General features: G+C 50.4%; 10 protein-coding genes across 10 annotated transcripts; 8 read left to right on the top strand and 2 right to left on the bottom strand.

Moving 5' to 3' along the window:
- Nucleotides 1-86: 86 nt before the first annotated feature.
- Nucleotides 87-7382, bottom strand: tor (putative TOR pathway phosphatidylinositol 3-kinase TorA; the record flags this gene model as incomplete). Its single annotated transcript, XM_057108710.1, has 4 exons — nucleotides 87-476; nucleotides 544-3663; nucleotides 3711-7183; nucleotides 7256-7382. The coding sequence occupies 4 exons, from the start codon at nucleotides 7380-7382 to the stop codon at nucleotides 87-89; spliced, it is 7110 nt and encodes a 2369-aa protein (XP_056953811.1).
- A 1182-nt stretch (nucleotides 7383-8564) lies between these two features.
- On the top strand, nucleotides 8565-9818 carry N7533_012059 (SDR family oxidoreductase; the record flags this gene model as incomplete). Its single annotated transcript, XM_057108709.1, has 6 exons — nucleotides 8565-8586; nucleotides 8647-8698; nucleotides 8762-8894; nucleotides 8958-9146; nucleotides 9199-9249; nucleotides 9312-9818. 6 exons carry the CDS (start codon nucleotides 8565-8567, stop codon nucleotides 9816-9818), a joined length of 954 nt encoding a protein of 317 aa, XP_056953810.1.
- A 1028-nt stretch (nucleotides 9819-10846) lies between these two features.
- N7533_012058 (mitochondrial 37S ribosomal protein bS1m) lies at nucleotides 10847-12276 on the top strand (the record flags this gene model as incomplete). Its single annotated transcript, XM_057108708.1, is given in 3 exon segments — nucleotides 10847-11500; nucleotides 11517-11756; nucleotides 11797-12276. 3 exon segments carry the CDS (start codon nucleotides 10847-10849, stop codon nucleotides 12274-12276), a joined length of 1374 nt encoding a protein of 457 aa, XP_056953809.1.
- A 455-nt stretch (nucleotides 12277-12731) lies between these two features.
- Nucleotides 12732-13294, top strand: N7533_012057 (40S ribosomal protein eS17; the record flags this gene model as incomplete). Its single annotated transcript, XM_057108707.1, has 3 exons — nucleotides 12732-12786; nucleotides 12852-12943; nucleotides 13016-13294. The coding sequence occupies 3 exons, from the start codon at nucleotides 12732-12734 to the stop codon at nucleotides 13292-13294; spliced, it is 426 nt and encodes a 141-aa protein (XP_056953808.1).
- Nucleotides 13295-13785: 491 nt separating this feature from the next.
- N7533_012056 (Rtr1/RPAP2 family protein phosphatase) lies at nucleotides 13786-14794 on the bottom strand (the record flags this gene model as incomplete). Its single annotated transcript, XM_057108706.1, has 2 exons — nucleotides 13786-14220; nucleotides 14267-14794. 2 exons carry the CDS (start codon nucleotides 14792-14794, stop codon nucleotides 13786-13788), a joined length of 963 nt encoding a protein of 320 aa, XP_056953807.1.
- Nucleotides 14795-15807: 1013 nt separating this feature from the next.
- On the top strand, nucleotides 15808-19504 carry N7533_012055 (SH3 domain protein; the record flags this gene model as incomplete). The annotated part of the gene is made up of 4 exons (XM_057108705.1): nucleotides 15808-17506; nucleotides 17553-17663; nucleotides 17720-18175; nucleotides 18237-19504. The coding sequence occupies 4 exons, from the start codon at nucleotides 15808-15810 to the stop codon at nucleotides 19502-19504; spliced, it is 3534 nt and encodes a 1177-aa protein (XP_056953806.1).
- Nucleotides 19505-20231: 727 nt separating this feature from the next.
- On the top strand, nucleotides 20232-20817 carry N7533_012054 (uncharacterized protein; the record flags this gene model as incomplete). The annotated part of the gene is made up of 2 exons (XM_057108704.1): nucleotides 20232-20363; nucleotides 20428-20817. Coding segments are annotated over 2 exons (522 nt in total), but the record flags the coding sequence as incomplete, so codon positions are not given.
- A 281-nt stretch (nucleotides 20818-21098) lies between these two features.
- On the top strand, nucleotides 21099-21632 carry N7533_012053 (uncharacterized protein; the record flags this gene model as incomplete). Its single annotated transcript, XM_057108703.1, has 1 exon — nucleotides 21099-21632. The coding sequence occupies one exon, from the start codon at nucleotides 21099-21101 to the stop codon at nucleotides 21630-21632; it is 534 nt and encodes a 177-aa protein (XP_056953804.1).
- Nucleotides 21633-22041: 409 nt separating this feature from the next.
- cwc25 (U2-type spliceosomal complex subunit CWC25) lies at nucleotides 22042-23462 on the top strand (the record flags this gene model as incomplete). The annotated part of the gene is made up of 2 exons (XM_057108702.1): nucleotides 22042-22070; nucleotides 22154-23462. The coding sequence occupies 2 exons, from the start codon at nucleotides 22042-22044 to the stop codon at nucleotides 23460-23462; spliced, it is 1338 nt and encodes a 445-aa protein (XP_056953803.1).
- A 1570-nt stretch (nucleotides 23463-25032) lies between these two features.
- On the top strand, nucleotides 25033-26739 carry N7533_012051 (oleate hydratase; the record flags this gene model as incomplete). The annotated part of the gene is made up of 2 exons (XM_057108701.1): nucleotides 25033-25595; nucleotides 25668-26739. The coding sequence occupies 2 exons, from the start codon at nucleotides 25033-25035 to the stop codon at nucleotides 26737-26739; spliced, it is 1635 nt and encodes a 544-aa protein (XP_056953802.1).
- Between the last annotated feature and the right edge of the window lie 102 nt (nucleotides 26740-26841).

The raw sequence follows: 26841 nt of genomic DNA, 5'->3' as shown, positions 1-26841 counted from the left end.
GCAAAGAAAAACTCATCATAACACATAAACACGCAAAGAGGCTATGAAAGCAAGCAAAGCATCCAACCGACAAATCCAAAAAGAGATCACCAGAAACTGCACCAACCGATCCAGTGCTGGCAGATGTTTTCCACGCTGGTGGCTTGCGCAAGTAGTTTGTCGACCTGGTCACTAACATTGAGTTCCTCGTAGTGCTTGAAATCGCGCCCGGTCAACTTCTCTTTCACTCGGGCAAGAACTTGAAGAGCGCGGGCGTTCTGGGCTTCACGGGCTTCAGCAGGCACGCCTTCTTGGGTATCCAGAATACCTCCCTCTAGTATGGAAGGACGACGGTGACGAGTGTAAGTATTTGATTGCACGCCGTGCTCAAGGTTGATACCCTCAATGATGGACTGGCGGCGCTCCGCAGTTAGAGACACCCTATCGGGAGACTCTTGAGCACCAAGACGCCAATTGATCAGTGGGTCATGAATGAACTGGAATGTGGGTTAGCTTTGTGCTCAAAAGAAAGATGGGATAAAAGTAGGAAATGGTGGAACTTACGGCCTCCAAAACCGCCATCAGGGAGTCCTTGTTCTCCCGAAGAACACGCATAACAGCCTCGCATGTAATACGGTAGCTTCCCTCGATGTTACTGACCTCCATGGCGAATGTCAACATGCGAGTTAGGCGGAAGGGTACTCGTTCGGGGTACTTCTCGCGATGCATAGCCACCTCAAAGCAATCACCGAAATCAATGTGAACGACACGGCCAGTCATGCGATCCAGCAACAAGTTGGAGGGATGACGATCACCAAGACCCAGAATGTAACCCACCATCGACATAACACCGAGCGACCTGGTGTAGTTTGTCCGTCGTTCAAGCCAGGCCTCTGAGCTCTTACTCTTGAGCCACAAAACCCGATACAAGTCTTTTCCTGTGGTGTTGTCCATAGCATATCCGAAGACCTCAACCTTCTGCATCAAAGTAAGGCTATCGTAGTCTGGTGCCATCTGGAGCATGATGCGGTGCTCGATATTGAGAAGAATACGGCGACTTTCACGGTATTCCTTGATCAATGCATGCAACGTGTCACTGTTACACACCCATCCCAGGAGACCAGAGCTTTGAGACAAGGGGATAGCAGGGAAACGCTGAACTGAAAGATGGCGCTTGAAGCTCTCACTATCATTGTCGAGGAGAGTGTTGCAGAGACCGAATAGTTGCATAACTCGCTCATCTTGACGAATATCTTCGTGGCCCTTGAGTGCATACATGTAAGAGCATCCGTTGTTACCCTTAAGTGTCATTCGTCGAGGTCGCTTCTTGGTTTGAAGAACATGCAAGATGGGATCAAAACTCATAATGCAGATGATCGGACGACCACTCTGGTATGTTCCCGGCACGGCAAGGCCGAGATCCGAGCAGTCCTTGAGGCGTGGAGACACGTATTTGAGATCAAGGATAGACAACTGCGGAAGCTGTCGACTGATTTTGCGGAACACTGTGTAGTAGAGATCCCAAGCTTGGTTCAAATCACCAATTTCTTGGGTCTGGCGATAAAGCATGCAGTAGTGCTTGGCTTCCGCAAGATCACGACCAAACGCTTGCGCGAACGAAACTTCACGGAGCGTTTCAGCGCCCTTGTCAAGCATGTCATGAAGAGGTGCCAGCGTTGCGAACATGCCCTCGACGTTAGAATCGCCGAAGTAGAGGCGGGAAGCTTCTTCCAGACCCTCGTGCCAAAGCTCATGCCACAAGACAGCAACTCGGATCAGTTCATGACTGACAAGATCGGCTTGCTCAACGAGCTTGGCGCTGTGTTGCCTCATGCTTTCCATGATGTTGGTGGCAGACTGGGAACGACGTGTCACGTTTGACTTCATGGCCACCGTCAATGGATAAACTAGGGCTTGAGGATGTGTCTTGCCAACCTCAGCGAGTAATCGATGGACTGAGCCGCGAACCCTGATGTTAGGCTGATTGATTCGAGCAATAAGCTGAGGAGTGACAGCGAGCCAGGTGTCAATGTTGATACTGGTGAAGCCCTCGGTGACCACAGTGTTAACTTCGTGATCGCCGCCATGGGTAAACCACAGGGTAAGCAATCTCAACGTATCTTGCAACGAGGAGGTTGATGACAGTGCAATAGATCGTAGGAAACCACGAATAGCTGGAATGACGTGTTCCGTCACGATATGCGCGGGAACCGGCGTGGGCTTGCTATCGCGACTGGCTTGGTTGGAGATTGTCGTCACAACTTCAAAGTTGGCAAGAGCCCAGGAGTGCCATGCCTTGTACGAGTCGCGATTGTATTGAGTAGCGGCCGAATAGGCGCTGAGAACCTCACGGACATACTCCGCTCGCCAGTCGCCCTTTTGGAGGGTAGTCTGCCATTCTCCCAATCTCAGATAGCTCTTGGAAAGCAGCTTTCTGAATTTGGCCACATCGCCAATTCGTTCCCGCAAACCGATGGCTTCGGGATGACTTGGGTCTGCCATACCATTAACACCATTCATTCCGTTGTGCTGGTGCTCATTCTGCGAAACCATTAGAGTGTTGTATTTGGAAAGATCGTCACTCAGGTCTGCAGTGAACTCCTTGAGCATGTCGAGGGCTTCTAATTGATTTCCGTTCGCCCAGCTGAATTTCAATCGGGCGTATGTGACCTCGGGCGGTGATATCGTGCGTGTTCCATTAGCGTCAGAAATAACTGTTTCGAGCGAGGCAAGAGATCTTTCCGCAAGAGCCATGCGATTGGATTTACGGCAAAGGTTGGCGAATTTGATGGACATGTCAAGGTTCTCCCGCGGGGCGGTAACGAGCGCCCTAACCTTGAACATACGTTGCCACACTTCGACGTTTTGCTGGCACCCGAGCAGACGTTTGTTCCAGGTTTGGCGCATGGCATCCTGCTTTTCAGGATCACCGACATTCTGTTTGTATGTGATGATCTCTTCCAGCTCAGCAAGCATTTGGACGCGCACAACCACATTGTAGGCTCGGTTGTAACTCTCCCCAAGGAGCGCAGACAATTCGGTATCGAGTCCATTGCGTGCTTTCTCGATGTACATATTGGCCTCCTCGAATTGATTGCGGTGGATTGCAAGAATGGCGCCGAAGAAGGATCGATCCGGGGACTGCTCCTTCATTACACCGAGATAGGAGTCCATCAGCTCCCACTGTCCACGACCCCAGGCGGCAGCGGCAGCCAGAGGAGCAATCGCTCGACGGTGCTCGAGGGATGCTTGGTTCCATTTCTCTTGAGCCAGATCCGAGAGAACCTTCCACTCTCCCAGAGCGTGCAGACAGCGCATTTTACCCATTGTGATGCCAAAAGAGTCAGGGTCTGTCTTCTCGCGACGCTTGTACGCAGCCAAAGCTTCGTCCCATCGTTGGAGTTTCTCAAACCAAGTTTCCTTGAGCTCCACGTCGCGATATGCTTGTGCTTTGCGCAAAATACCGATGGCAGCGTCTGATTGCTGTAACTGGTTGTTGATAGTAATCAGAGCTTCGACTGCTCCTGAGTTTTGATCTTGCTCGAACTCAAGTTCCTTGTAGTGAAGTGCCTTCGCGAAAGCATGGCATTTCGCAGCATATTTACCCAGTGTGCGGATGTCAATCGGAAGGGCCTTGTCGTCGTGTTCCATGAACTCGGCAAGGTTGAGAAGGACCTGGAGGATCTCCGGGAGATGTTTGGAGATGTTAGAGCTTTCTCGATTGAACGAACCAGCTCTTCTTGATACTGATCATACAGCTCGGTCCAACAAGACACGAAGGCAGCATTGAAGAGATCCCTTGCCAGTGGTTGATATATTCCAGCCAAGCTAGCGCATGCACGCAGCGCAGGAGATGGGGATTCTTTGAGAAGCTCAACACTTAAACGACGAATCCACTCTTGCCAATCCTCGCGGGTGGACTTTTGTGAAGCATCCCAAGCATTCTTAAGATGCTGTTGGTTGACAACAATCTTTTTCTGGCCGATCTCCGCGAAGTTGGTATCATCGGTGGGGTATGCGTAATTCTCCTCCGGGTTGAGGTCTTGAGGAAGAGGGTCTCCCTTTTGAAGTTTTGTGACCAGAATTTGATAATTGACATGCGTAATCTGGTGCTGTTTGAGAACCTTGTTAAGGAGATGGATGTAATGCGTAAAGTCTTGACCAAGCTGGAAAATCAGAGCGCAGATACAATCCAGAGCGGCTTGTCGTAGCACACGATCCCCACTGGTAACTACTCTTGACAGGGCGTGCACCATGAGGGACGCAAAATCGGAGACATTGACTTGACGTGAAAGCTTGGCCAGGCTGTCAATAGCAGACTTGCGAATGCTCTGCGGGTTTTGGGGTCGATCAAAGAGGCGCACAATGGAGGGTATTATCAGGTGCATGTATTCCTCGCCGCTAGAACCAAATATCAGGAAAGCGTGGAGGACCTTCTCCGATGGTGAGCGACGGGGTGTTGTGTCTTTTTCCAGTGTGTCGAGCATGAGGGGGATGAGTCGAGCGAGGAATTTCCGGAATTCTCCTTCAAGAGACCTGGCGATAGCCTCGACCAGCGACAAGATAGTGCCCTGAACTTGATAGGAAGCATCCCAGAACTCGCGGATCACATCGATGATTTCTGGAAGGTATGCGCGGATATGTTGTCGCACGATATTGACGAGAATAGCCATCTGGTTGAAGTAAGATTCCAGGCGGCTGGGCGGAGAATTTCTAATAACCGAGATGAACGCCGGGATGATTTGCCCGAGGAATGGAACACACTTAAGACCGAGGGTCTTGAAGATGGTAACGATAGCATCAATGACGGCAGAGTGGTATTGAACCAAGGAGTTCTCGCGCAAAATGTTTTGCAGCAGAGTATGGATGACCACTGTGGGGTAATACTCTTCGTTGGATGGCGTAAGGCCTTGCATGATGAGAGCAACATCAGAGACATTTTGAATCTCGTTGATATGGTGAACATCGGGCTCAATGTCACTGATCTGTTGGTACTTGTAGGGGTCCAAAGCTCCTAAGACACCAACGAGTTTGATGGTTTCCTTCCGAAGATTTCCTGTTGGCTCAGTTTTGATGATATTGATCAACACATCAAGAAGATGAGGGTATTCAACGTAGGGCTCGATAACATAACCAGAGTTGGCCGCTAATTGTCCCAGAGTCTTGAGTGCAGCTTCACGTTTTGTATGAGAGGAAAGATCCTGAAGCGAGTCTAGAATAATCGGCATCACCTGTGAAAGGTATCGCCTCATCTCTCCGCCACCAACATTCGCAAGTTCACCGACAGCTTTCAGTGTGACCGCGGCGACTCCGGGGTTGGAGTCTGTTGCTTTCGGCAGCAATGCTGTCACCATAGGATCCACGTAAGAGCGAATCAGTTTAGTTGCATTGGATACAAATAGACTGATCAGCTGTGCGGTCTCTTCTTTCTGACGGGCGGTGTTTGCGAACCCCAATCCAGTCAGAAGATTGACAAGTAATTTCCGCAATGGTGGGAAAACGTAGGCGGGGTTCACGCTGGAGAGACGGCCGATTATGCAGATGGCGGCTTCTTTCACATCAAAGACTTCGTCGTTGACAGCTAAAAACAGACATCGGATATTCTCTGGTCGTGCCAGATGTCGATCAAATTTGCGGTCCAGTGACCAGAGGACGGTGCGTCGGATCTCTGGGTCGGGATCACCGATACCGACGGTCAGAAGCTTGTCGATAACTTCACTGACAACTTGAATTGAGTGGCCGCTAGTTTGATTGATGATCGGGTCGTGGACAAACAGCTGGCAGCAAGTAAGGGCTGATGCCTTGCGGATCTCGGGGTTGTCATTCTCGACATAGTTGATCGCAACATCGCGCACAAATTCATTCAAAATGTGGCCCGAGAAATCAAAGCTACCGAGGGTGTGAAGAGCCAAAGCAATTTGGGAGTCGGTATGAGAATCCTGGGCTCCAAAGTCTCTCGCGAATGAGGGCATTGGGGGTAAGCGGTGCTCAGGGCATCCCAGCGGGCGGAAGGGTGTGCCACACAGAATGATACTGAGCATATCAAGGAGTTTCTCTTGAATCGTGGGTTTGATGGGAGGGATGTAGTGGGCCATGTCCACTAAAGCTTGTGTTAATGATTTGCTGAGGCCACAGGCAAAGATAGGATCAAGTAAAGCCTCCATGTATCTGCTGAGAGTTTGTCCAACCGCCAACGACAACATGCTGATACATTCGAACATTGGCGCTTCATTTATACTTGCTCGGCTTCTCGCCTTCATAGCAAGCCCCTCTCGAATGTAGACAATAATCCCATCAAGGTACTGGGCGATAGCGGGACCGACTGCATTTGCAATCTTGCCGATGGCGATGAATGCCGAGTTTCGTTCCTTATCTCTCTTCAGTTGCGCTTGGAGGTAGATCATGAACCTATGTAGGTAGATCTCGGTGAAGTCGGTGGGGGCGTAGGATGCAAGGATAGGGATGGTGAGGACAACTTGAGTACGGATCTTGGGATCTCGGTGGTCCTTGAGGCGGAGGACAATCTCACAGGCATTGCGATAGTGCTCTTTCATGAACATGGTGCCCTTCAGAATCAACTCCTTCAGAATGAGAAGAGATCCGTGAATCCAATCGATATTATGGGACTTCAGACCCAGCAGTGCTTCGTCATAGATCCTGGCAAACCAGGATTGTCGGACTTGGGCATCACGCGCGACGATAATCTCGAAACACTCGCCTACGGCCTCTGCGGCAGTCTCTCGGATCAGAACTTTGGGGTCTCGAAGCGCGACCCAAACGAGCTCGAAGATCTGAGGCACGAAACCGTAGAGGAGTGTTGGGGATCCCTTCGCAAGCTCCCTAATGACGAGCACCGCCGCGAACCGTCGACTTTCCTGGCGCTCTGATTGAAGCCATTCCAGGGCCGACTGAATCTCGCTTTCTACCAGCTCCGCAGTGAGAGCTCCGCCCGGCTTTGCCAGACGTCCCAGCGACCTGGCTGCATAAACCAGCACGACGTTATCATTATTTCGAAGGGCGCTCCGTAGCCAACCTGCAAATCGTGTTGTTTTCTGGGCCGCATCGACACCATCAAAATCGATCAGTCGGTCGAGGGCCAAGAGTCCACCGATTCGCTCATTCGCATCGGCGCCAGTCACCACCAGTCCGGCGATTCGTGTGCTGACAGCGTTGTAATACTCCACAAACTTCTCCGAGGGCCAGTCTATTAGAGCGATAAATTAGCACATTTCCAAGATCATGGGAGGACATAGGGTTTCCTCAATCCTGTCCGTACCTCGTGACACCGAAAGAACGTTGTCATAGAGCTCATAGGCAGCTCTGGCTTTGGTCTCCTCGCTCTTCGACCTCAACTCCGTAAACAATCTCTGAGTGACATCGGTCATAGGGCCTGCTTGCGCCATGATTGCAAGACGCGCCCCCGGGTGGACATTTGAAGCCAACCTATTAGGGAAGCTAGGTTGCAGGTCGCATGGACTTTGGGATGGGGGAGGTCGGGCGTGGAGAGGCTCAGGCTCAGGTTGGAGTACCGCAGTGCACGGACCACCGATGTTCACCGCGCGGCCGGGGGGGTTGCAGTCAACTCTCAGTCGGGCACGACTATAATTTGAGTGGACACTGAGAAAAGCTACGAGAGTTACATAGCAGAAACTTCAGTTTTGATGGACTCGTTCAATTTGACATGTTAATTTCAGATTCATGCTTCTAATCAGCCTGCAGGTGGTTGGGGGGGGGGGAACTAGCAACTAGATAGAAGACCCCTAACCGGAGACATAAGTTCTGCCCAGCTTGCCATTCCCAATATTTGCAACCGGTAATAGGTTAAGACTCCGAGTCAAGTTGGGGTGGCATCATCTATGGAAGTTTGTCCCTACTCAATCAACTTGAAATGACTGATCTGTGGACATGGTTAGAACACTCTAGAGGGTCTAGACCGCGGAAACGAGGGCGGAGACAATGATAGATTGAGAAATATGCGGTCAGTAATAGTAGTAATAGGCATACATGCTCTACTTATGCCAGTGGATACTCCCAGAGCCCCGAGGGTAGGCTTCCAACTTTCTTTCGTAGAACACTAGTACTATGTATGTGCTTCGAAATACTCCAATTAGGCCGGATCCTATTGGATTGCAGTAAGCATCGACGTCATCCTGCTGCAAAGCATGTTCAAGTTGTACATGGGCAGTCAGTCTGCCTACCTAGGTAGTATATCATCTGACTAGACCCGGAAGATTGGTTCCAGTTTACTTTGCTGTAGAGATGTGTAGATAGATGATTGTTGGCGCTAAAGCACAGCTTTCCCATAATTGCCGATGCATGAATTGAACCTGAATGCCGAGATACACCTCGGAACCCTCTCAAAGTGAACTCGGATCATATTTTAAGTTTCAAAATGGCGAGATACCCTCCTTCCGTGCTCCAAGGTTATTTGTAATCGACCCCTCTGTATGCATGGTGGGGAACAATGACGGGATCGAGGGGTACCGGAGCCATAAAAGCCAGGAGAGTCCTCGAATTTACAAAGCTCCTTCAAACTCAACTGATCTTATTGAAATTCCAATTACTCTTCACATTGAATAAACAACATGGTCAAGGTACTTCTTACAGGTCGGTCAGCGAATGAATCTCGATTGGTGTACACGTCATAGATCTAATTGGTCGCAATAGGTGGCAGTGGCTTCATCGCTGCTCATATTGTCGATATTCTTCTGGAACATGGGTGTGTCTATCTTGACAATACTAGTAGTAGCTGACCAAATAATTAACCGCTGTAATTTGCTAGCTTTGACACGGTAGTGACTGTCCGATCGGAAGAAAAAGGGAAACGAATTCTCGAGGCCCATCCCAACACGCCCAAGGACAAACTATCGTACGTGATTGTCAAGGACGTTGCCCAAGAGGGAGCATTCAATGAGGTTAGTATGACAAGATCAGATTTCTTAACAAGCTATAAATACTAACGACTATCATTGGAGTAGGCTGTCAAATCTGATCCTCCCTTTGATTATGTTCTACATACTGCCTCGCCGTTCCATTTCAATGTCCAAGATCCAGTGAAAGACTTCTTGGACCCCGCGATTAAAGGAACTACCGGAATACTCAAAGCCATCAAATCCTACGCCCCATCAGTCAAACGAGTCGTCATCACATCTTCCTTCGCCGCAATTGTAAATGCAAACAAGCATCCAAAGGTATACAGCGAAGAGAATTGGAACCCAGTTACCTGGAGAGGAAGCCACCGACCACTCAAAGGTTTATCGGGCAAGCAAGGTAAATCACTCTTTATCATGAATCTTATGAATTCCCCGCTAACTATTCCTATTTTGAAATAGACCTTTGCCGAGAAGGCCGCATGGGACTTTGTTGCGAAGGAAAAGCCAAACTTCGACATTGCAACCATCAACCCACCCCTGGTACTTGGACCAGTTGTTCATTATTTGAACTCTCTGGAAGCTATCAACACATCTAACCAGCGGGTACGCAATATAATCCAAGGACAAATGAAGGAACAGATTGCTCCATCGGGTACATACCTTTGGGTTGATGTTCGTGATGTTGCACTTGCGCATGTTCGAGCCATCGAAGTCGAGAAGGCAGGCGGCCAGAGATTTTTCGTCACTGCTGGCTATTTCTCCAACAAGGATATCGTCGAAAACATCCGTCAGAGTCACCCTAAGTTGGAGTCAAACCTTCCCCCAAGTGACTCACCTAGTGATCTCCCTGAGAACATCTATAAGATCGACAACACGCGTTCGCAAGAAGTCCTGGGCCTGAAATATCGGCCGTTGAAGGAGACAATATCAGATACCGTTGAATCGCTTCTTACTGTGGGAGTTTAGACTACAAAACTAAGAAAGGGGGACTTTCTCATTTTTCTCGATAATGTTTGAAAGCTATAACATACTACTATGTACTACACTTTAGTACGCGACCAGATATTTAAATTCTACAAATGCGGCTTTCTATCTTACAATGTAAACATTGCCTAACGGCCTGGCTAGCAAAGGTCTGGGAGATGAAGATGATCCAATATTCCACCAATCTTTGACATTCTGCAGGCTTTGATCGTTCGTCGTCCGGACTCCTCCATACGCCGTGTTACTCGTCGTAAGCTACATTAAATTAGTGTTCGTTGCCATCTGGGTTCAGATAGTAATGATTCCATTCTATATTTGACAAAATTCACCCTGAAATATGACAATATCTATCGCACTTTTACCATTCCTTTTTCCATTTATTATTTCCCTTGGGAGGATTTGCATTTCAGGTCATCGTCAAATTTGTATCTTAACTGTGGTTGGTGTGCAAGCGCTTGCACGGCGCATTCTTCTGTCCATTATTTGCGTTTTATCATCAGCACCTCATAGTAGTACCCTTACGTGCTCTTGTTTGCTATTTCTATTTTATTATGTTCGCTTCTTTTCCTCCGCCCGCACCTTCTCTCTCTCAGCTTTCGCTATCCGACTTTTTCCCAAATGAGCTTAAGATTTATTGTGTTAATAGTTTTTGAATCGAAGAGACTCAACGCGCGGTGTCGCCTACTAGTATTTCGAACCGTGATTCCCCTTTACATCCTATTTTTTGCGTTTTTGTCTCCCTTTTTTTATCAATGCATTTTCAACGCGAACCGTAAATGGAATTTTTGCTATCTAGCTTGTAATTTTGCAATTATCAATTCCCTTCCTCTATGCAAGTACTCGAATAAGTCTTTCTCTAATCTCTCTTGGGATGACTAGTAGTCTAAGCCCAAATAGAAAGGCGAAATCCCCGGGAACTGCGTCTTGGGTAGTTGTGGTCCGCTGTACCCACTCTCCGTCAACTTTTCTTGCGCGCATCCATCTAGCTCCTATCCATCGTGAATTGAGCAATGGCGGCCGTTAGGGTATCGCCAACGGCGAATCTTCTGCGGAAGTCTCGACTATTTGCACTCCCTCAGGCTTTGCAAGCCCCTCAAGCCCCGCCATCATCTAGGATTGTGAATGAATCCAGCAGCGCGACACTTCCTCACCCTATCCGGGCATCGATCGTGACGCCGCAGTCTTCGTTGGCTCGGGGCGATTGGGGCCTGAAGCGAGCTCTCCCATCCAAGTCGACATCGGAGAAGTCTTCGAGGCCAGTTGTCCGCATGAACGCCCTCGATACCTACGAACATGTCACCGATTTCGAGTCCGCAGCCGATCATACCATGACCCTGGAGAAGTTCCAAGAACTGCACATGCCCATGTCGCTGCCATCCAAGGTCAATTACGCCACGAGCATGACCCCAAGACACCAAAGTCCCTTCGAATCATTCGTCGACAACACCGAAACCAGCAAGACACTCGGAGAGGCAGGAGCAAAACAATTCCGACACACCGGACCTTGGCTTGCTGGACAGACCGAGGCGGAGTTCGCGGGTTATCTGAAGCAGATTCGCCGCCAAAAGCCTGAACTGCTCCAGAAGATGCGTGAGCGGTTTGATTCCAAGCGCTACGCTGAAGCCCGGAAGCTGGCCCAGGACAACGGCGAGGACCTGGAGAACGTCAAGCCCCCCCAAGATCACCGACGCGGAGTTCAACACATATATCAAGTCTCTCCGTGAAGATCCCTTCGCATTGGGCCCCGTTGTCTTTGAGTTACTGGATCTTCCTTCCGCTCCTACCGTCCCCAGCGAGCGCATCGGCCGCAAGTACTTCCAGTCCCCGGGAACTAAGCTGTCCGCTCCCGAGTATGCTGTGACCGGTCCACCGAAGACACACCCGTCCGCTGGTCTCTCATACGCCCGATCTCACGCCTCGGTTTACAATCACCCCCAAACATGGTCCTCAAGCTTACCAGAAGCCCGTTGAGGCCCGCATCCTGCGCCCCAAGGGTAGATTTAAGGGACGTGTGTCTAAGGCTATTGCTGGTGTTGGTGGTATTGCGGTGGAGGACCTGAACGCCATGACTTTCATCGACCAGGGTACACCTCCTGGTTTGACTGCCTTCGATGCGACCATCCCCGGTGGTGCCAAGTACTGGGTTTCGCCCATCCGAGCCGCTGTCGATTCCGATGGCAGAATTGGCCTTTCTTCCTACCGCGCTGGATCTACCGCCAAGGCTCCGTATGGCATCAAGGATTATAAGAAGCCTAACGCGATTAGCATCACCGAGGCAGCTCGTCAAGGAGCTCACGCGGTCCCGCGAATGGACGGTCACCGTCCCAACAGCCCCCGCTTCAGAGCCGGTGCGGAGAAAGCTCCAAGAAAGACTATGCGGGGAACCGAAGATATCGCTCGCAGCCTGATGGAGAACCTCAATGCGCCCAAGAAAGACTAAAAGTCTGGAGCAGTACGCCATGGTCTGAACATCCTCGGCTTGTGATATTTGCAAAGAATTGTACGATTAGAATTGGTGCTTGTGTAAAGCTACTATCACTCCCATTACCCTTTCAAACATGTTATATAAACCCGCTGCATCAATTTCAATTTCAAGTTACTCTTTCAAGTTCAAGAAAGGATCAAAGTGGCTGGTATTTCAGCATCGCATTACTGCGACAACTAGTACGGAGTAGATTGGCTCTGTAGTAGACAGACCGCCCGGCAGAAATATGACAAAAGCAACACGGCGCGCATCATCTCCAACGCTAGATCACGTGAGAGTCTAGGGCTTGCTTAGGGCAAGGACCCGCAGCGCACAAGCGAGCGCAGGGTGTCAACTCCATCTCAGCCGCCGAATATCGAGGTTTCTCGTCTTGAACATCCGTCCACTTCCAGCCAACACTAAACGCCAAAATGGGTCGCGTCCGTACTAAGACCGTCAAGCGGTCCGCCAAGGTCATCATTGAGCGTAAGGATTCCCTGCCACTGAATTAAAAACCAGCAAACCGAAATATTTGCTAACTTGCGCAAAAGGCTACTACCCCCGCCTCACCCTTGACTTCGACACCAACAAGCGTATCTGCGATGAGATCGCCATCATTGCCTCCAAGCGCCTGCGCAACAAGGTACGAAATCACATCTGTGCCCCCCCGCAAATACTCCAGAACACGAAATCCTGACTTGTCTCCTCTTCATAGATCGCTGGTTACACCACCCACCTGATGAAGCGTATCCAGCGTGGCCCCGTCCGCGGTATCTCCTTCAAGCTTCAGGAGGAGGAGCGTGAGCGCAAGGACCAGTACGTCCCCGAGGTCTCCGCTCTCGATGTCTCCCAGACCGAGTCCGGCCAGCTCGATGTCGACGCCGACACCAAGGACCTCCTCAAGTCCCTCGGCTTCGACAACCTCAAGGTCAACGTCGTCCAGGTCAGCCAGCAGCAGCAGGCCGAGCGTCCCCGCCGCTTCGGACCCCGCTAAATGCAGCAACCCGGATAATCCTCTCGGAATATTCAAAAAAGTTCTTTGTCTACGGCCGACTGTTGGCGTTTCCCACGACGACACTTATTGTGGCTGGCTCTGTTCCCGGCTATTATGGTTTTAGCTTAGATGGACCCTCTCCATGGATGAGGAATGAAAACATGATTCCCGTTGACAAAGGTGTCGCCGATTCCCTGTAATGGGGATGACGCTTGATTGCCAATTTTTTTGTCCTTCGTTTTTTAGCTTGCGAGGCTTCACGCCCCCAGGCTTAATTACGTAAAGGAGATCTTGAACTTTTGGTGAGAGATCCTCCGGTGACCTCGATCGTGGCTACGCATATGTTTTTTTTTGAAACTTGCCGCCGGATCAATTCACATGGTCATTTCGTAAATTCATTTGTAGTATGATATTTTTGCCCTCCGGGGTATTAATTGTAGAACGCCTGCCAAACACCAAACTGCCAAAATGCTAGGACCTTGCGCCCTTATTCATAGCTGATCGAGGATGTCTCTGTCCTTAAGGGTATTGGACGACTCTTCGAGCTGTTCATGAGGAATATATCCTTCAATGGACCCTCCCATTTCATCACCTGGCCCCAGCTGTGGTGCGGTGGGAGTTGCGTGCGATGAAGGCTCCTTCTCTTTGACTTGGATATCAACGCGACCCTTTCGCAGAGATGAGCCAGCGTCGCCGCGCTCCAAAGCAAGCTCCTGGGATCGTTCAGCCTCCCGAATCTTCAAATCCCTCAACCCAGCCGTGATATCAGACTCGCTATTTTGAGGATCTGCCGAGGCCGACTTTGAACTTTCAGCCTTCTGCTTCTGCTTCTGTCTTTGCCGTCTCTCCCGAGATTCCTCCAGAAGCTCGATTCTTATGTCTTCAGTTTCATCCGCCCGTCTCTCCCAAACCGGTTGCTCTGAAAGCTGCACGCGAATGAACAGAGCTCGCTCCGCGCATTCGTCCGAGCACCACTTTTCCAAATTCTCCCTTTGGAACGATATCCACCGCACGACCACGACCGCCTGGGCCACTTCCCTTTGCGCCGTACTTAAAGTGGAACGTTGAGCCTGTTCCGCCGAGCTGTTTGCGATTCTGGCGCGGGCAAAGACCGTATCCGCACAAATCCTCGTAGTTTCGCTCCATGATCAAATTGTCGTAATCGCCCGGCCTGAATAGTTGCAAGGCAGTCTTGAATGATTGGACATCATTCGGGGAAGGGGTGGCAGGTTCGGCGGAGGGGGAGGTCGGAATCTCGAGGAGCTCGATCGTGCGATCTAGAATCATGCCCTCGGCGTCTTTCTGGGCCTGGATTTGTTGCGCATGTTGGAGAGCGATGCCTAAATGGCGTGCGGTCGCACCTGGGCGAGCTGCGAGGTATCTGTCTTGCTCTTCTTGGGTTGGTTGTGCGTAGGAGGATTCTTCGACAACGGAGGCAAAGGCCGTTGGAAGAGAGGTTCTTAATGCGGTGTTTGGGGATGAACCCTGTCGTGTCGACATGTTGTATGTTAGGCGCAATGAAGTCAAAGGTTGAGCTGGATCGGGCGAAGACTGGTGGGTGTAGAAGTTGTGAAGTGACGGGATGTTGGGGAAAGATGGAAATCTCCAAAAAAGTTTTGATCAGGTGGTTTAGAACGTTCAAATCCCGCCGCCAATGAGAAGTCCGACACTTCACCCCTCCGAAGGCTCTGACGTCGCCTTAACTTTGGGCAGATCTTATACTTCCTAAGAAAGAATACTTAGGTATTTACTATTTTTTATCGATTCTATATAATTCAAACCCTGAATTGTACCTGTACCTCTGGAAGTTCTCTTCATTCTGTACCTTACCCAGTACTCTGTACTCCCCCCGTGATACAACTCTGACCCAGTTTAGTTATAGTGCACGGTACTACAGGTGGCTTCAACCCCTTCAGAAGACCAAACACCCAGAGTTTCAAAATTTCTACGCAAAATCTTCTGACTACTCCGTAAGATATTTCCAAGACCAACCATTACACGAGCTTCCCCCAGTTGTGTACCCTGGTTCTTGGTAGCCGCCGATCGTCAGTGTGGAGCCTCCCAAAGAGTTGCCCATCCCGCCAAGTGACGACCACCTCACTGCTTCATCTTCACCCAACTCTCCCCCTCCTAATCTGAGCCCGCAATCCCTGGCTGGATTTCCTTTCCCCCTTTTTCATATCGACCCATTCCTGTCTCCGAATTAGGGCGTTTGGTCTTGTTCTACAGTGTGAGTGCTTCCAATATCCCCTCCGATTTCCCTCCCCCCCTCCTCCCCCCATATCCTGCTCCTAGGCACCACTCATCCACACCATCGTCATCCGAAGCTGACCGACCTTTGTTGCTACCACAGAGATTGTCCCACGCCACTTTCAGTACCCCTGCATGCTGGAGGTATCGAAATCGGTGCTTACCTCTGTACAGTCCTTGACCTGATTGTCGTCACCGCCCTCTTGTATCTTAGCGTTCTCTTTACCTCCCCCCAGTTCCTCTGAACTTGGTCGAATTTCCAGATGTCCAACCCGCCTTTTACGGTTCGAGCGGTCTTCGAGTACGCTTCGGGCCACGATGACGACCTCACCTTTTCGATAGGCCAAGTCATTACCGTCACGGATGTGGAAGATGCCGAGTGGTATAGCGGCGAATACACCGATGGCTCCGGGGGCAAGCAGGAGGGTATGTTCCCTAAGAACTTCGTTGAGCGCTATGAACCTCCGGCCCCTCCGCGCCCAGCGCGCCCGAACAGAGCGAAGAAGGAGCCCGAGCCTGCGCCAGCACCGGCTGAACCAATCGAGACTCAACCGCCCGCGGAACCTGAAGTTGCCGAGCAACTACCGGTGGATGAACCTGAGCCAATTTCCCAACAGCCTCCTGCATTGGCGCCTCAGTCTCCTCCTCAGGTCTCAAGTCCTCCAGTTGAAGAGCCTACCTCGCCCGTCCAGCTTGCACAGCCAATCCCTGCACCTGTCGCACCAGCAGCCGACCCCGCGCCTCCCGTTGTCAAGGCTTCGAAGCCGCCCCCACCAGCTGTTGCTGAGAAGCCCTCCTCGTTCAAGGACCGCATCGCTGCCTTCAACAAGTCCGCTGCGACCCCAATTACTCCTTTCGCACCTGGTGGCCAGAAGCCAGGTTCCTTCGTCAAGAAGCAATTCGTCGCTCCCCCTCCAAGTAAGGACTCCTATGTGGCACCGCCACGAGAGCCTGCTCCCAAGGTATACAAAAGGGAGGAGGATCCGGAGTTGCAAGAGCAGATCGCCCGCGAGCCTCCCGTCTCAGAAAGCCGTCCTCCCCCCCCTCCGCCTCAGACTCTTCCGCAAGAAACCGAAGAGGGGACAGAGGATCAGCCCAAGCCCACCAGCTTGAAAGACAGAATCGCACTCCTTCAGAAACAGCAATTAGAACAGGCAGCGCGCCATGCCGAGGCTGCTCAGAAGAAGGAAAAGCCCAAGCCTCCCAAGAAGCCCGTCGAGCAGCCGGTCGAGGCCACGGAGCCTATTGAAGATATCGATGCTTCGCCAGTTGAAGCAACTGCAACCACTACCGTCCGGGATCCTAGCGTTGATACAGTGCGATCCAAACCCGCACCGCCCCAACCTCCTACTCCATTGGTTCCATCTGAGGAAATACTTAGCGACGCAAACGACGCAGATTATTCTGCAGCTGCTGATTCCGAGGATGCAGGAGAGACCTCAACCAGCAAGGATGATGAAGATGAGCGTCCACGCCAAATGTCGACCCATACCATTGAACCAAAGGCCGAAGAGGCTGCTGAAGTCGAGGAGGGAACAGAGGAGGAAGAGGAGATGGACCCCGAAACCAGACGTCGGATGGAGCTTCGCGAGAGAATGGCGAAGATGAGCGGCGGTATGGGAATGATGGGCCTTTTTGGCCCCCCTGGTGGTATGCCAGGCATGTCTGCTTCTGGACCTCGCAAGCCCAAGACCCCTGGCGAGTCCGAGAAAAGGCTTGGTGAGCCTGAGCCTACCTCTCCGGGCAATGCTCCTCCCGTCCCTATGATTCCTCTGCCTGGAATGAATCTCAACACCAAGCCTGCCCCTCCTGATGTCGAGAAGGAGGACGAGGAACCTTTGGCAACTCCCGTCTCTGAGCAACACCCACCGCGAGAGGTACCGGACGTGGAGGAGGTTGTTCACGAGAGCTCCCTACCACGTCGTTCTACTGACCGGGCTCCTCCCGCCCCACCCGCACATGGTATGTTACCATACTTATCCTGATATGAAAGAGGAAGTCTGTTAAGCTAACCATGCCACGATGTTTAGCTCCTGCACCGCCTCCCAGAGACTCACGTCCCGTTCCTCCTCCCCTGTGACAACAGAAGAGCCCGGCTCGCCTCCACCTGTTCCTGGAGGTAAGAAATAAACCCAAACTGTATCTATAAGTTCTTATGTTGACAATTTCAACCAGGTCGACCAGCTCCTCCCCTTCATAGAGCCTCCGAGGCTGGAAATGAGTCCGATGACGAATTGTCCATCCACACAGGAAAGCTGTCTTTGGACTCGGGTGTCCGAGCCGTCCCACCCCCAATCCCTGCCCCGGCAATTCCTGACAATATCGATTCTCGTCGTTCCTCAACATACGACTCGACACCTTCAACCCCAGCAGCCGAAAAGAGAGCAAGCCGCGTTCCTCCACCAGTCCCATCGAACCCGCCTGTGCCACCGACACAGAGCCGGGCTCCCCCTCCCCCTCCCCCCAACGCGCCCCGTCGGCGCTCTACCGCTGACAGCCGTACCAGTGCTGTCTCTCCTCCCCGACAGGCTGGAGAGGACGTCGAGGGCGAAGTTACCGAATATGATGGAGATTATGATACTGACATTGCGTCGGGGGCTAAATTCAAGGATGCTCTGCGGTCTCATGAACGTGATTCCAGCTTCGACGAGGGCACCATAACTGATGATATTCCTCCTCAATCCCCACGCAGCCAGCCCCCGCCAATCCCCCCCAACCGCTGCACCACGGGCGGTTCCACCTCCCCCGCCTAATCAACCTCCTCGAAACGCCCGTGCTTCAATTGATACACCTCGAGGACCTCCTCCGCCACCGCCTGGCAAGGAGCCACCGCCCGGTGGAGATGATGAAGAGTACGACCCATTTAACTACTCTGCTCCATCTCATGGTCTGCCCCCAATTCCCGCCAGTGGGCGCCCTGAGGCTCCTCCACCCCCTCCTCCGCAGCCAGTGACCGAGTACGACGATATGTATGACGCTTCTCCTGTTGAGAGCCACGCTCCCGACGCCTATCCTACAGCTCAACATGAGAAGCGACCTTCTCTTGCGCCGCCACCGCCACCTAGCCAAGCCCCTTCACTCCCATCTCCATCCGTTGGCCGAAGTGGACGGGCCTCCATGGATATGCTGAGAAACCAACCTAACGTCCGTCGGTCCATGGATGTTTCTCGCCCATCTGTCGACCAAGGATATATCGCGACCGAAATTGATCTGGCAGAGAGTTCTATTTGGTGGGCCCAGCCTAACACTACGCCTCCTGTCTTCCAAGGCCGCAAGGACATTCTCTTCGAGGTTGAAGAATCGTCTTCGTCGAAGCGTGGTGGCAAAACAACCATCTCGAAGGATATTTACGTCTTGTTTATGGATTACTCCCAAACCGTTGTGACTGTCCAATTCAACGCGAAGAACCCAGCAGATGCTATACTCGAGCAGCGCCACGAAGGGACCCCACTCCTGCCCCGACAAGACCAGTTGGAACAGGCGCACCTGCAGCTGGGAACCCGCATTTCCGAAGCGGTGAACTCCGTTCAGAACTCAACGGTTGGTGACGGTACTCCGTTCGGATTGGTCCAACACCTTCTGAATCCGCTGGCTGATGCGCTGCTTCCTGTTGGTACTCGAGCCTACGGTGCACTCGTCTACTCAAACCTGGCCAATGCCTCAGTCTCGCAGAACGACGAGATCAGGGCCGGTGACATCGTAAGCTTCCGAAACGCTCGCTTCCAGGGTCACCGTGGCACCATGCACCAGAAGTATAGCGCAGAGGTCGGCAAGCCCGATCATGTGGGTGTTGTTGTCGATTGGGACGGCACAAAGAAGAAGATCCGCGCCTGGGAGCAAGGTCGCGAGAGTAAAAAAGTGAAGATGGAGAGCTTCAAGCTGAATGACTTGCGCAGTGGGGAATGCAAGGTCTGGCGGGTGATGCCGCGCAGCTGGGTTGGCTGGGAGTCCTCGAAATAATGGATGGACGACGTAACAACTCTGCCTTGATGTGATGGAATGATGATTTCTTTTTTTTCTCTTGTCTAGATTGGCGGGCTCGTGTATGATCCATATGTCGACTCTTTCCTGTCCTCCCACCCCCCCTCCCCTGCCCTATATCTTGTCCTTCTTTTTTTTCTTTCTACTGATCATCATGCTTATGTGGTAATGAGACAGCCTGGATGATTGTTTTTGATGGAGAATTGAGCGAGCGTTGCACAACCTATGCCTTCTTTTCTTATGGTAAATTTTGCATGATGAATCGCTTCGCCATGTTTTTCCATATTCTCCATTACCTGTATCTATTTGCAATGCATCCATTTCAATTCCGAATACAAAGTTTTTCTACACTTGTTGAAGTTAGTTCTAGTAGTTTCAGCAAATTCCTCATATAGAGGGTTTCAAATTCATGACACACTTCTGTACACTGCCAGTAGCGTTTGGATTTTGTCTCTCCAGACCTACGCCTTTAAGGGATATTGGCAGTGAAACTAAATGTCTACTTCAAAATACTCGATATCTTACTAGTACCCTTGTTGACAATGATAAATGTCAGGAATATTCAATAGTAACTTCAAATTCATTCCCCCACCCCTTTCAACGGTGCCTACTTACTCAGAGTACTAGTATATTCCACCGCCCTCTGCCCAGGTGTATTCTACTTGTCGAATACTTCCAAGGTTTTTCCTCTCAACTTGAAACAGGTATGGCTCTTCAGCAATGTGACTTGAGAGAGTGCCAGAATCCGGCAGAGAGAACTTTTGGAAGCTGCATGCTTTGTTCAAAACATCTTTGTGCTGAGCACTGCACCCCACCACATCACAAGTGCCCCTCGTCGGTGAGTGACTACCAGAGATACCTAACTGAAGATAAACTACAGTATGTTCATTAACAGTTCGAAGGAGTCAGACCCCCAGGCATATTATACCACATATGACACCGCCAAACAGACTCACCTCGATTCTTTGCTGGCCAAAATCAACTTCGACGCTCTAACGTCCGTGGCTAGTAAAGCCAAGAGCGGTATTCGTTGTCGCATTCCAACACTCTATCTTGGCCTGAAACAGGCCGTATTGAGCCAGATTGGGGGCCAGAACTGCCAGCTTGACTTGGAATTCGACGACGGTGTCACATGGATTGTGAGACTACGTCTCTGTGACCCCCTACTTCCTCCACGGCCCTTTCAGGACTACATCTTCTTGAGTGAAGTTGCTACACTGAAATTTCTTGCAGAGACAGCAGTGCCCTCTCCAAAAGTCGTTATCTTTACCAGCTCGAATCACCTGGAAACGAAGTCGGCTCTTCATTTGTTCTTATGGAGAAGATTCCCGGAACGGCCTTGCAGTGGAATGATGCCAGTTCAGAGCAGCGTACTAAAATCATACAGCAGTTAGTGGACATGTTTTCGGAGCTCGAAAAACATCCACTCAAGCAGACCGGGTCACTTGTTCCAGCAGAAGTACGTGACAAGGTTGGTTGATTTGCCCAAGTACCGTTATTCGAAACGCCAAGAAAGACCCTTGATCCCTTTTCAAAGTTCGAGACTGCCTATAAAGCCATGATCACAGGGCAAATGAACGCCATTGGCAAGAAAGAGATCACAAGTCTCCCTGTCGATAACTGTATTGCATTTTGCTGGCGCCTCTCCGCACTCCCCGCTCTCACTTCATCCGAAACGAATGAAGGGCCTTTTTATCTCAAGCACTACGACGATAAAGGTGACCATATTCTCGTGGATGATGACTACAATATCACGGGAATTCTTGACTGGGAATTCGCTTCAGCAGAAGCGAAGGACCTAGCTTTTAGTTCGCCTTGCATGATGTGGCCACTTGGAGATTACTACGATGGGTTGAATAACCTCTCCGAAGATGAGATTGAATTCGCATGTATTTTCGAAATCCGTGGACGTAAGGATATATCTGAGATTGTCCTGGGCGGCAGGCGATGGCAACGGTTTTTGTTTTTCCTCGGTGGAGGGGTGGAAGAAGATGAATCAACATTCGAGTCGTTGTTCCAAGGTCTTCGAAAGTCTTTTGCTACTGATGTTGAACAAAGCGTCTCTTCATACAAGGATTGGAAAGTTGAAGCCATCAATCAGTATTAAAAGCAAGACTCCATCCTGCAGCGCTTGTTATTGGAGGACCGGACGAAGAACAGAAATTAGCAGAAAGATTAAGCTTGTTTTTGAGTAGCTTTGACTGGTGCAGCCGGACAATGCCAATTTGCCAAATGGCCCTAGCCACGCACGTAGTTTCTTCTTCGCGTGATTTCTCAGGGTACTAGGGTATTTACAATAAGTCAACTATCTGAGGTCTGGATAATCAGGCACCGAATAACTGAAGTCAGTTAACTCGCATTACCAGTATCCTACTGGATATGTATGTAGGCATGTGGGGTATCGGTCACGTGGCTACATATGCCTTAGGCGGAGAGTGGCCATTTCCTTATCGGGCCTGCCAACTCCAACCTCTCGTCTTCTTTCTCACCTCCCAGCTCTTCTCATAGTCGCCAACATGGGTGGCGGTGATCTGAACTTGAAGAAGTAAGCAAAAATCCCCATTTATCCCGTTGATCCGTTTGCTCTCCAAGCCAATTTTAGACTACAAAATGCTAACCATCACCCAGATCATGGCATCCGTCATTAGTCAAGAACCAAGAGCGCGTATGGCAGCAGGAAAAGCGCGCGCTGGACGAGCGCAAACGCATCGACCAAGTGAAACGCGAGCGTGAAGAAGAACGACAAATCCAAGAGCTCCAGCGCCTCCAAGAAGCTTCCGGCAAGCCTAAGCAACTTAATCGAGTCGATTGGATGTACCAAGCGCCCTCCAGCGCCACCGGCCACTACTCTGAGGAGATGGAGGGATATCTCCTGGGAAAGCGACGAATTGACGGTATCCTGCTCAAGAACGACACCGATAACCAGAAACTGGAGAAGGGCGCGGATGTGGTTGGGGCGCATGCTGCCGCGGCGGCGGGTCCGTCTATCGGGTCGCAGCGTGATACCATGTCAAAGGTCATGGCGGACCCGTTGTTGGAAATTAGGAAGAGAGAGCAGGCGGCTCAGGAGGCTGCTATGAAGGAGGCGATTCGGCGCAAGGAGAGGGAAGAGAAGCGTGGGGCTCGCGATGGTGATCGGGACCGAGACCGAGACCGTCGCCATCGTAATCGTGATCATGACTCTAAGCGTCGGAGGTATAGTGATGATGCGGAGGATGACCGACGGTATCGGAGTCATAGAAGTTCTCGTCGTCACCGGTCTAGATCGCCGTACTCACCTGAGCGATCTTCTCATCGACACCGCAGTGAACGAGACCGTGACGATGATCGCGAGCGCCGACACGACGACAGCAGATCGCGCAACGATGACCGCACTCGTGACCGCAGCCGGGATCGTCATGATCGCGAGAAGGATTCTCGCGGTGATCGCCGCAGAGATAGAGACGACAGACGTGATCGGGACCGAGACCATGATCGTTCCTCGGGCCGGCCTCGTGAGCGTGAACGCGAGCGAGACAGATCTCCACGACGATCATCTGGCCAACAAACCTCCTCAGAAGACCGCAACGGCCGTGCTCCTCGAGAGAACAACCGCGGCGAACGCAACTTCAACAATCAACGAAATGGCACATATGGTAGAGACCGAGCTCCTCCATCTCGCCCAGCGCAGAACCAACCCGACCCCAAGGAGTTAGAGGAAGAGCGCCGACGTAAGCTCGCCGAGATGCAGTCCAACGCCAACGATCTGGAATCGGATCGGCGCCATCGCATCACGGAAATTGATGCGCAGGAGGAAGAGCAACGGGAAGCTGATGACAAGCAACGCTCAGACCGTGGTCGATTTATGTCTCAAGTGCACAAACGTGTTGGGGAGGACAGCTTGGATGAACGTATTCGGCGCAGCCGTGGTGGGCTTTCCAAGATGGATGAGGAATGAACGGGCTAGGTCTACGGTCGTGTATACCATCTCCTACCCTGTGGGCAGTCATGAGACCCATTCTCCATGTATTTTTTTATCTCTTGATTTCAGCGATGATTCCCAACGTTCCCCAAATCATATCAATCACATCTAGTTGCGGGAAACTTTGTCATACTCTTGATGAAGTCTAGCCTTCACGTATTCTCGTATATAGATCCACGGCGGATGGCCGAGGCCCATATGTAGAAAAAGAGATGAATACTGTTTGAACCAGCCAGAGTTCCAAGATATCACACGAAGTATGTCTAAGTGAACTTTGAGGCAATCAAGAAGAGCAGCGAGGGATACCTAGGTAACGTTTTAATCGTCGGTGCATCTAGATTCTAGTTCGTATTCCAGTTCATCTCAAACTTGAAGTACTAGATTACTAAAATACAGGGCAAGTCAAACCGATGCCCATACTAGTATACGATATTGAAGGCTGTCAATCTAAGTTACCTACTAGGTACTGATCTATCCAGGTGATTGATCATTTAAGGTTGCTGCTTCTTCAAGGGGTTCTTTTTCTCAGTTCTATGCTTTTAACCTGTTGAAATCATCAACTACCCTGTAACTACCCTACGGCGACGCCATGCTTCCCCACTGGATTTGACCCCACTTCCCCACCAATAACATTTAACCTTACTCCTTAACATCCAATCACAGTGTTCAGCTAGACTACTGTAGTTATTTAATTAATCTAACAGCTACTGATTATGTTCAAAGTGTTTTTCAGTACTTCATCTGCCCGGATGGTCTAGTGGTATGATTCGCGCTTTGGGAAACTAAATTGTGCGAGGTCTCCGGTTCAATCCCGGATTCGGGCCTTTTTTTGCGTCTGGCGGCCCTATCTCAATACTTTTTGCTTCCCATGTACTAACTAGTATACACCATTGCCAAGTTATGCGAAGAGCCTTGGAATGGTGCCAGTTTGTCCTTACCTGCGCACTGGCTTTCAGTTAGTATTCACCTAGTAACTACTACGGAGTAGTACTAGTAGGAGTACGATGTACTACCTAGGTAGGTACCTAGGTAGATAGTACTATCCATAGATTTAGCCAATTCTTTCTTTTGTTAATTCAATCTTTGATTACTTTCGCCTTTTTATCTCCATAGATAAACCAACCAGGAGCCAGTATCTCGCTTGCAGATATAGACAGGGATGGCCGATCCGTATCGAGGTGTTTTCTTAAATTTTCTATGTACAATCGATCTATGTACTAGTAGAGAAATAAAATCGCTGCTGTACACTCATAGGTTGAACCAGATATGCGGATACGGGTCATGTGGCGAAGCATGTATGGTTCCTGTTTTCCACTGCAGTCATACTAATTACACGCGGAAGTTAATTGGTCTAGGGTATATTCTCAACCACAACGATAACGTCACTAATCATGGCAAACAAACAACGAAGCTCTAGACCACATAGGGCTCACATCAATAACATGCCATCAAATCCATGTATAAAACCTCGAAAGGCTACCAAACCTGTGGTACTCTTACCTCATCCCATCAAAGAGCAACGACCAACATCGTGACTTTCTCCCAAATGAAAACGAAAACTTCCAACATTCAAGAAAAACGTCCTTTGGAAGACATCGAGGCTTGGATTCTGGGTAGTGGGACCTCATCCCTGGCATCGGCATACTTTCTGATCAAGCAGGCCAGATTACCACCGGAGAAGGTGCATGTTCTAGAGTCATGCGATTCGATCCAGCAAGTTATTCATCTTAGTGGCGATGCTTATAGCGGGTACGATCAGCTTGCCGGGTGCTTACCTGCCCCAATCGGTGAACCTTTAAAAGAGATCCTCGCCGATATCCCGTCCTCAATTCTAACTCCTGACCGGGCGCAGAGCTTTCTGCATGATATCGAGTCAGCCGAAGTAAGAAGAAGCCTCAGGAAGCAAAGCAGCGGTATTAGCATCCTGATTGAAAAGAATCACCTGCTGAAGAAGATTGCAACCACGTCGTTGAACTTGAGTTTGAAGCACCGATTGAATCTAATCCGGTTTATCTCCAAGCGGGAGAAACGACTAGGGAGAAGTCAGATCAAGGACTTTTTGCCTGAAAGCTTTTTCCAAACTTCCTTTTGGGCTATCTGGTCTGCCCAGTAAGTATATACTTTTTACATGCTGCTAAAAATTTCGAATCTTGCTCTGACAAAACCTGCGCTTCTCCTCAGATTCGGTCTCCAGCCCTGGCATAGCGCAACCGAATTTAGGCGTGCTCTCCGCCAGTACCTTGGGGGGTTCCACAGTCTATCTATTTTGAGTTGTCTTGATATTACAGGCCACTACCAATACGAATCCATATTTCTTCCCATCTTCCTTTTCCTACAAAGCCTACATGTTGATTTCCAGTTCGATACCAAAGTTACAGGCATTGTAACCACGTCTGACAATGATATTCGAAAGGTTTCCAGGCTTGACGTGATTCAAGATGGATTCAAACGCCGCAAAGACATCGGACCGCACGATGTCGTGATAGCAACATTAGGGTCAACTATGTCTGGAACCGCAATAGGATCAAATGACGAAGAGCCAGTTATCCTATCACACTACCCGAACGAGGAACTCGATGAAAACTGGTCAATATGGCTCGCGCTTTCTTCAAAGGACAAGGAATTCGGTAACCCCTATAGCTTCTGCACCCGCCGGTCTCAATCGATGCTAGAGTCCTTTACCATCACGACAGAAGAACTCACCTTATTTAACTACCTGACATCGGTATCATTATCCACTTCGACAACAGGGGCCCTCATCGTCCTCCAAGAAAGTCAGTGGAAGCTCAATCTCTGTATACCTGCGCAGCCAGTGTTCCATGACCAGCCTCCAAACGTACGCGTTCTCTGGGGATTTGCACTTTTCCCAGAGTGTAAGGGGAACTATGTCAAGAAACCGATGATTCAATGCTCGGGTGCGGAGATTCTAGCGGAGGTTCTGAAACATGTGCGCTTCCCAACTGAATTGCTTTTCCGACATACGGTGACTATTCCACGTGTTATGCCGCGGATGAGTTCCCTCCTACTTGCTCACTCTTGTGATGAACGCCCGGCGCCTACTCTTCACAACACCTCTAATATCGGGCTGGTTGGGCAATTCGTTGAAATTCCGGAATATAGTTGTCTTGACATGAGTTATGGTGTTCGTGCGGCGCAAATAGCGGTGTCCCAGCTGCTGGATCTCGCTGTGCCTGCAGTTAAAATGAGGAGGTCACAGGCTAAAGTTTTCCTTAGAATCCTGCTATGGAAATGACTCACGGTGGGATGGGATTGTGTAGAAAGCCCGGGCGCTACTAGTTTTAGGGGAATAAGAGAAGTTATTTTCAAAATGTAAAATAGTATCCATTCCCATGCT

Source organism: Penicillium manginii (assembly GCF_028828005.1).
Source record: "Penicillium manginii strain IBT 31320 chromosome Unknown utg000009l:1.0-3297300.0:1.0-3298630.0, whole genome shotgun sequence".
Classification (NCBI taxonomy): Eukaryota; Fungi; Ascomycota; class Eurotiomycetes; order Eurotiales; family Aspergillaceae; genus Penicillium; species Penicillium manginii.
The sequence above is the reverse complement of the archived record's forward strand: the minus strand, read 5'-3'. Positions and strand labels throughout refer to the sequence as shown.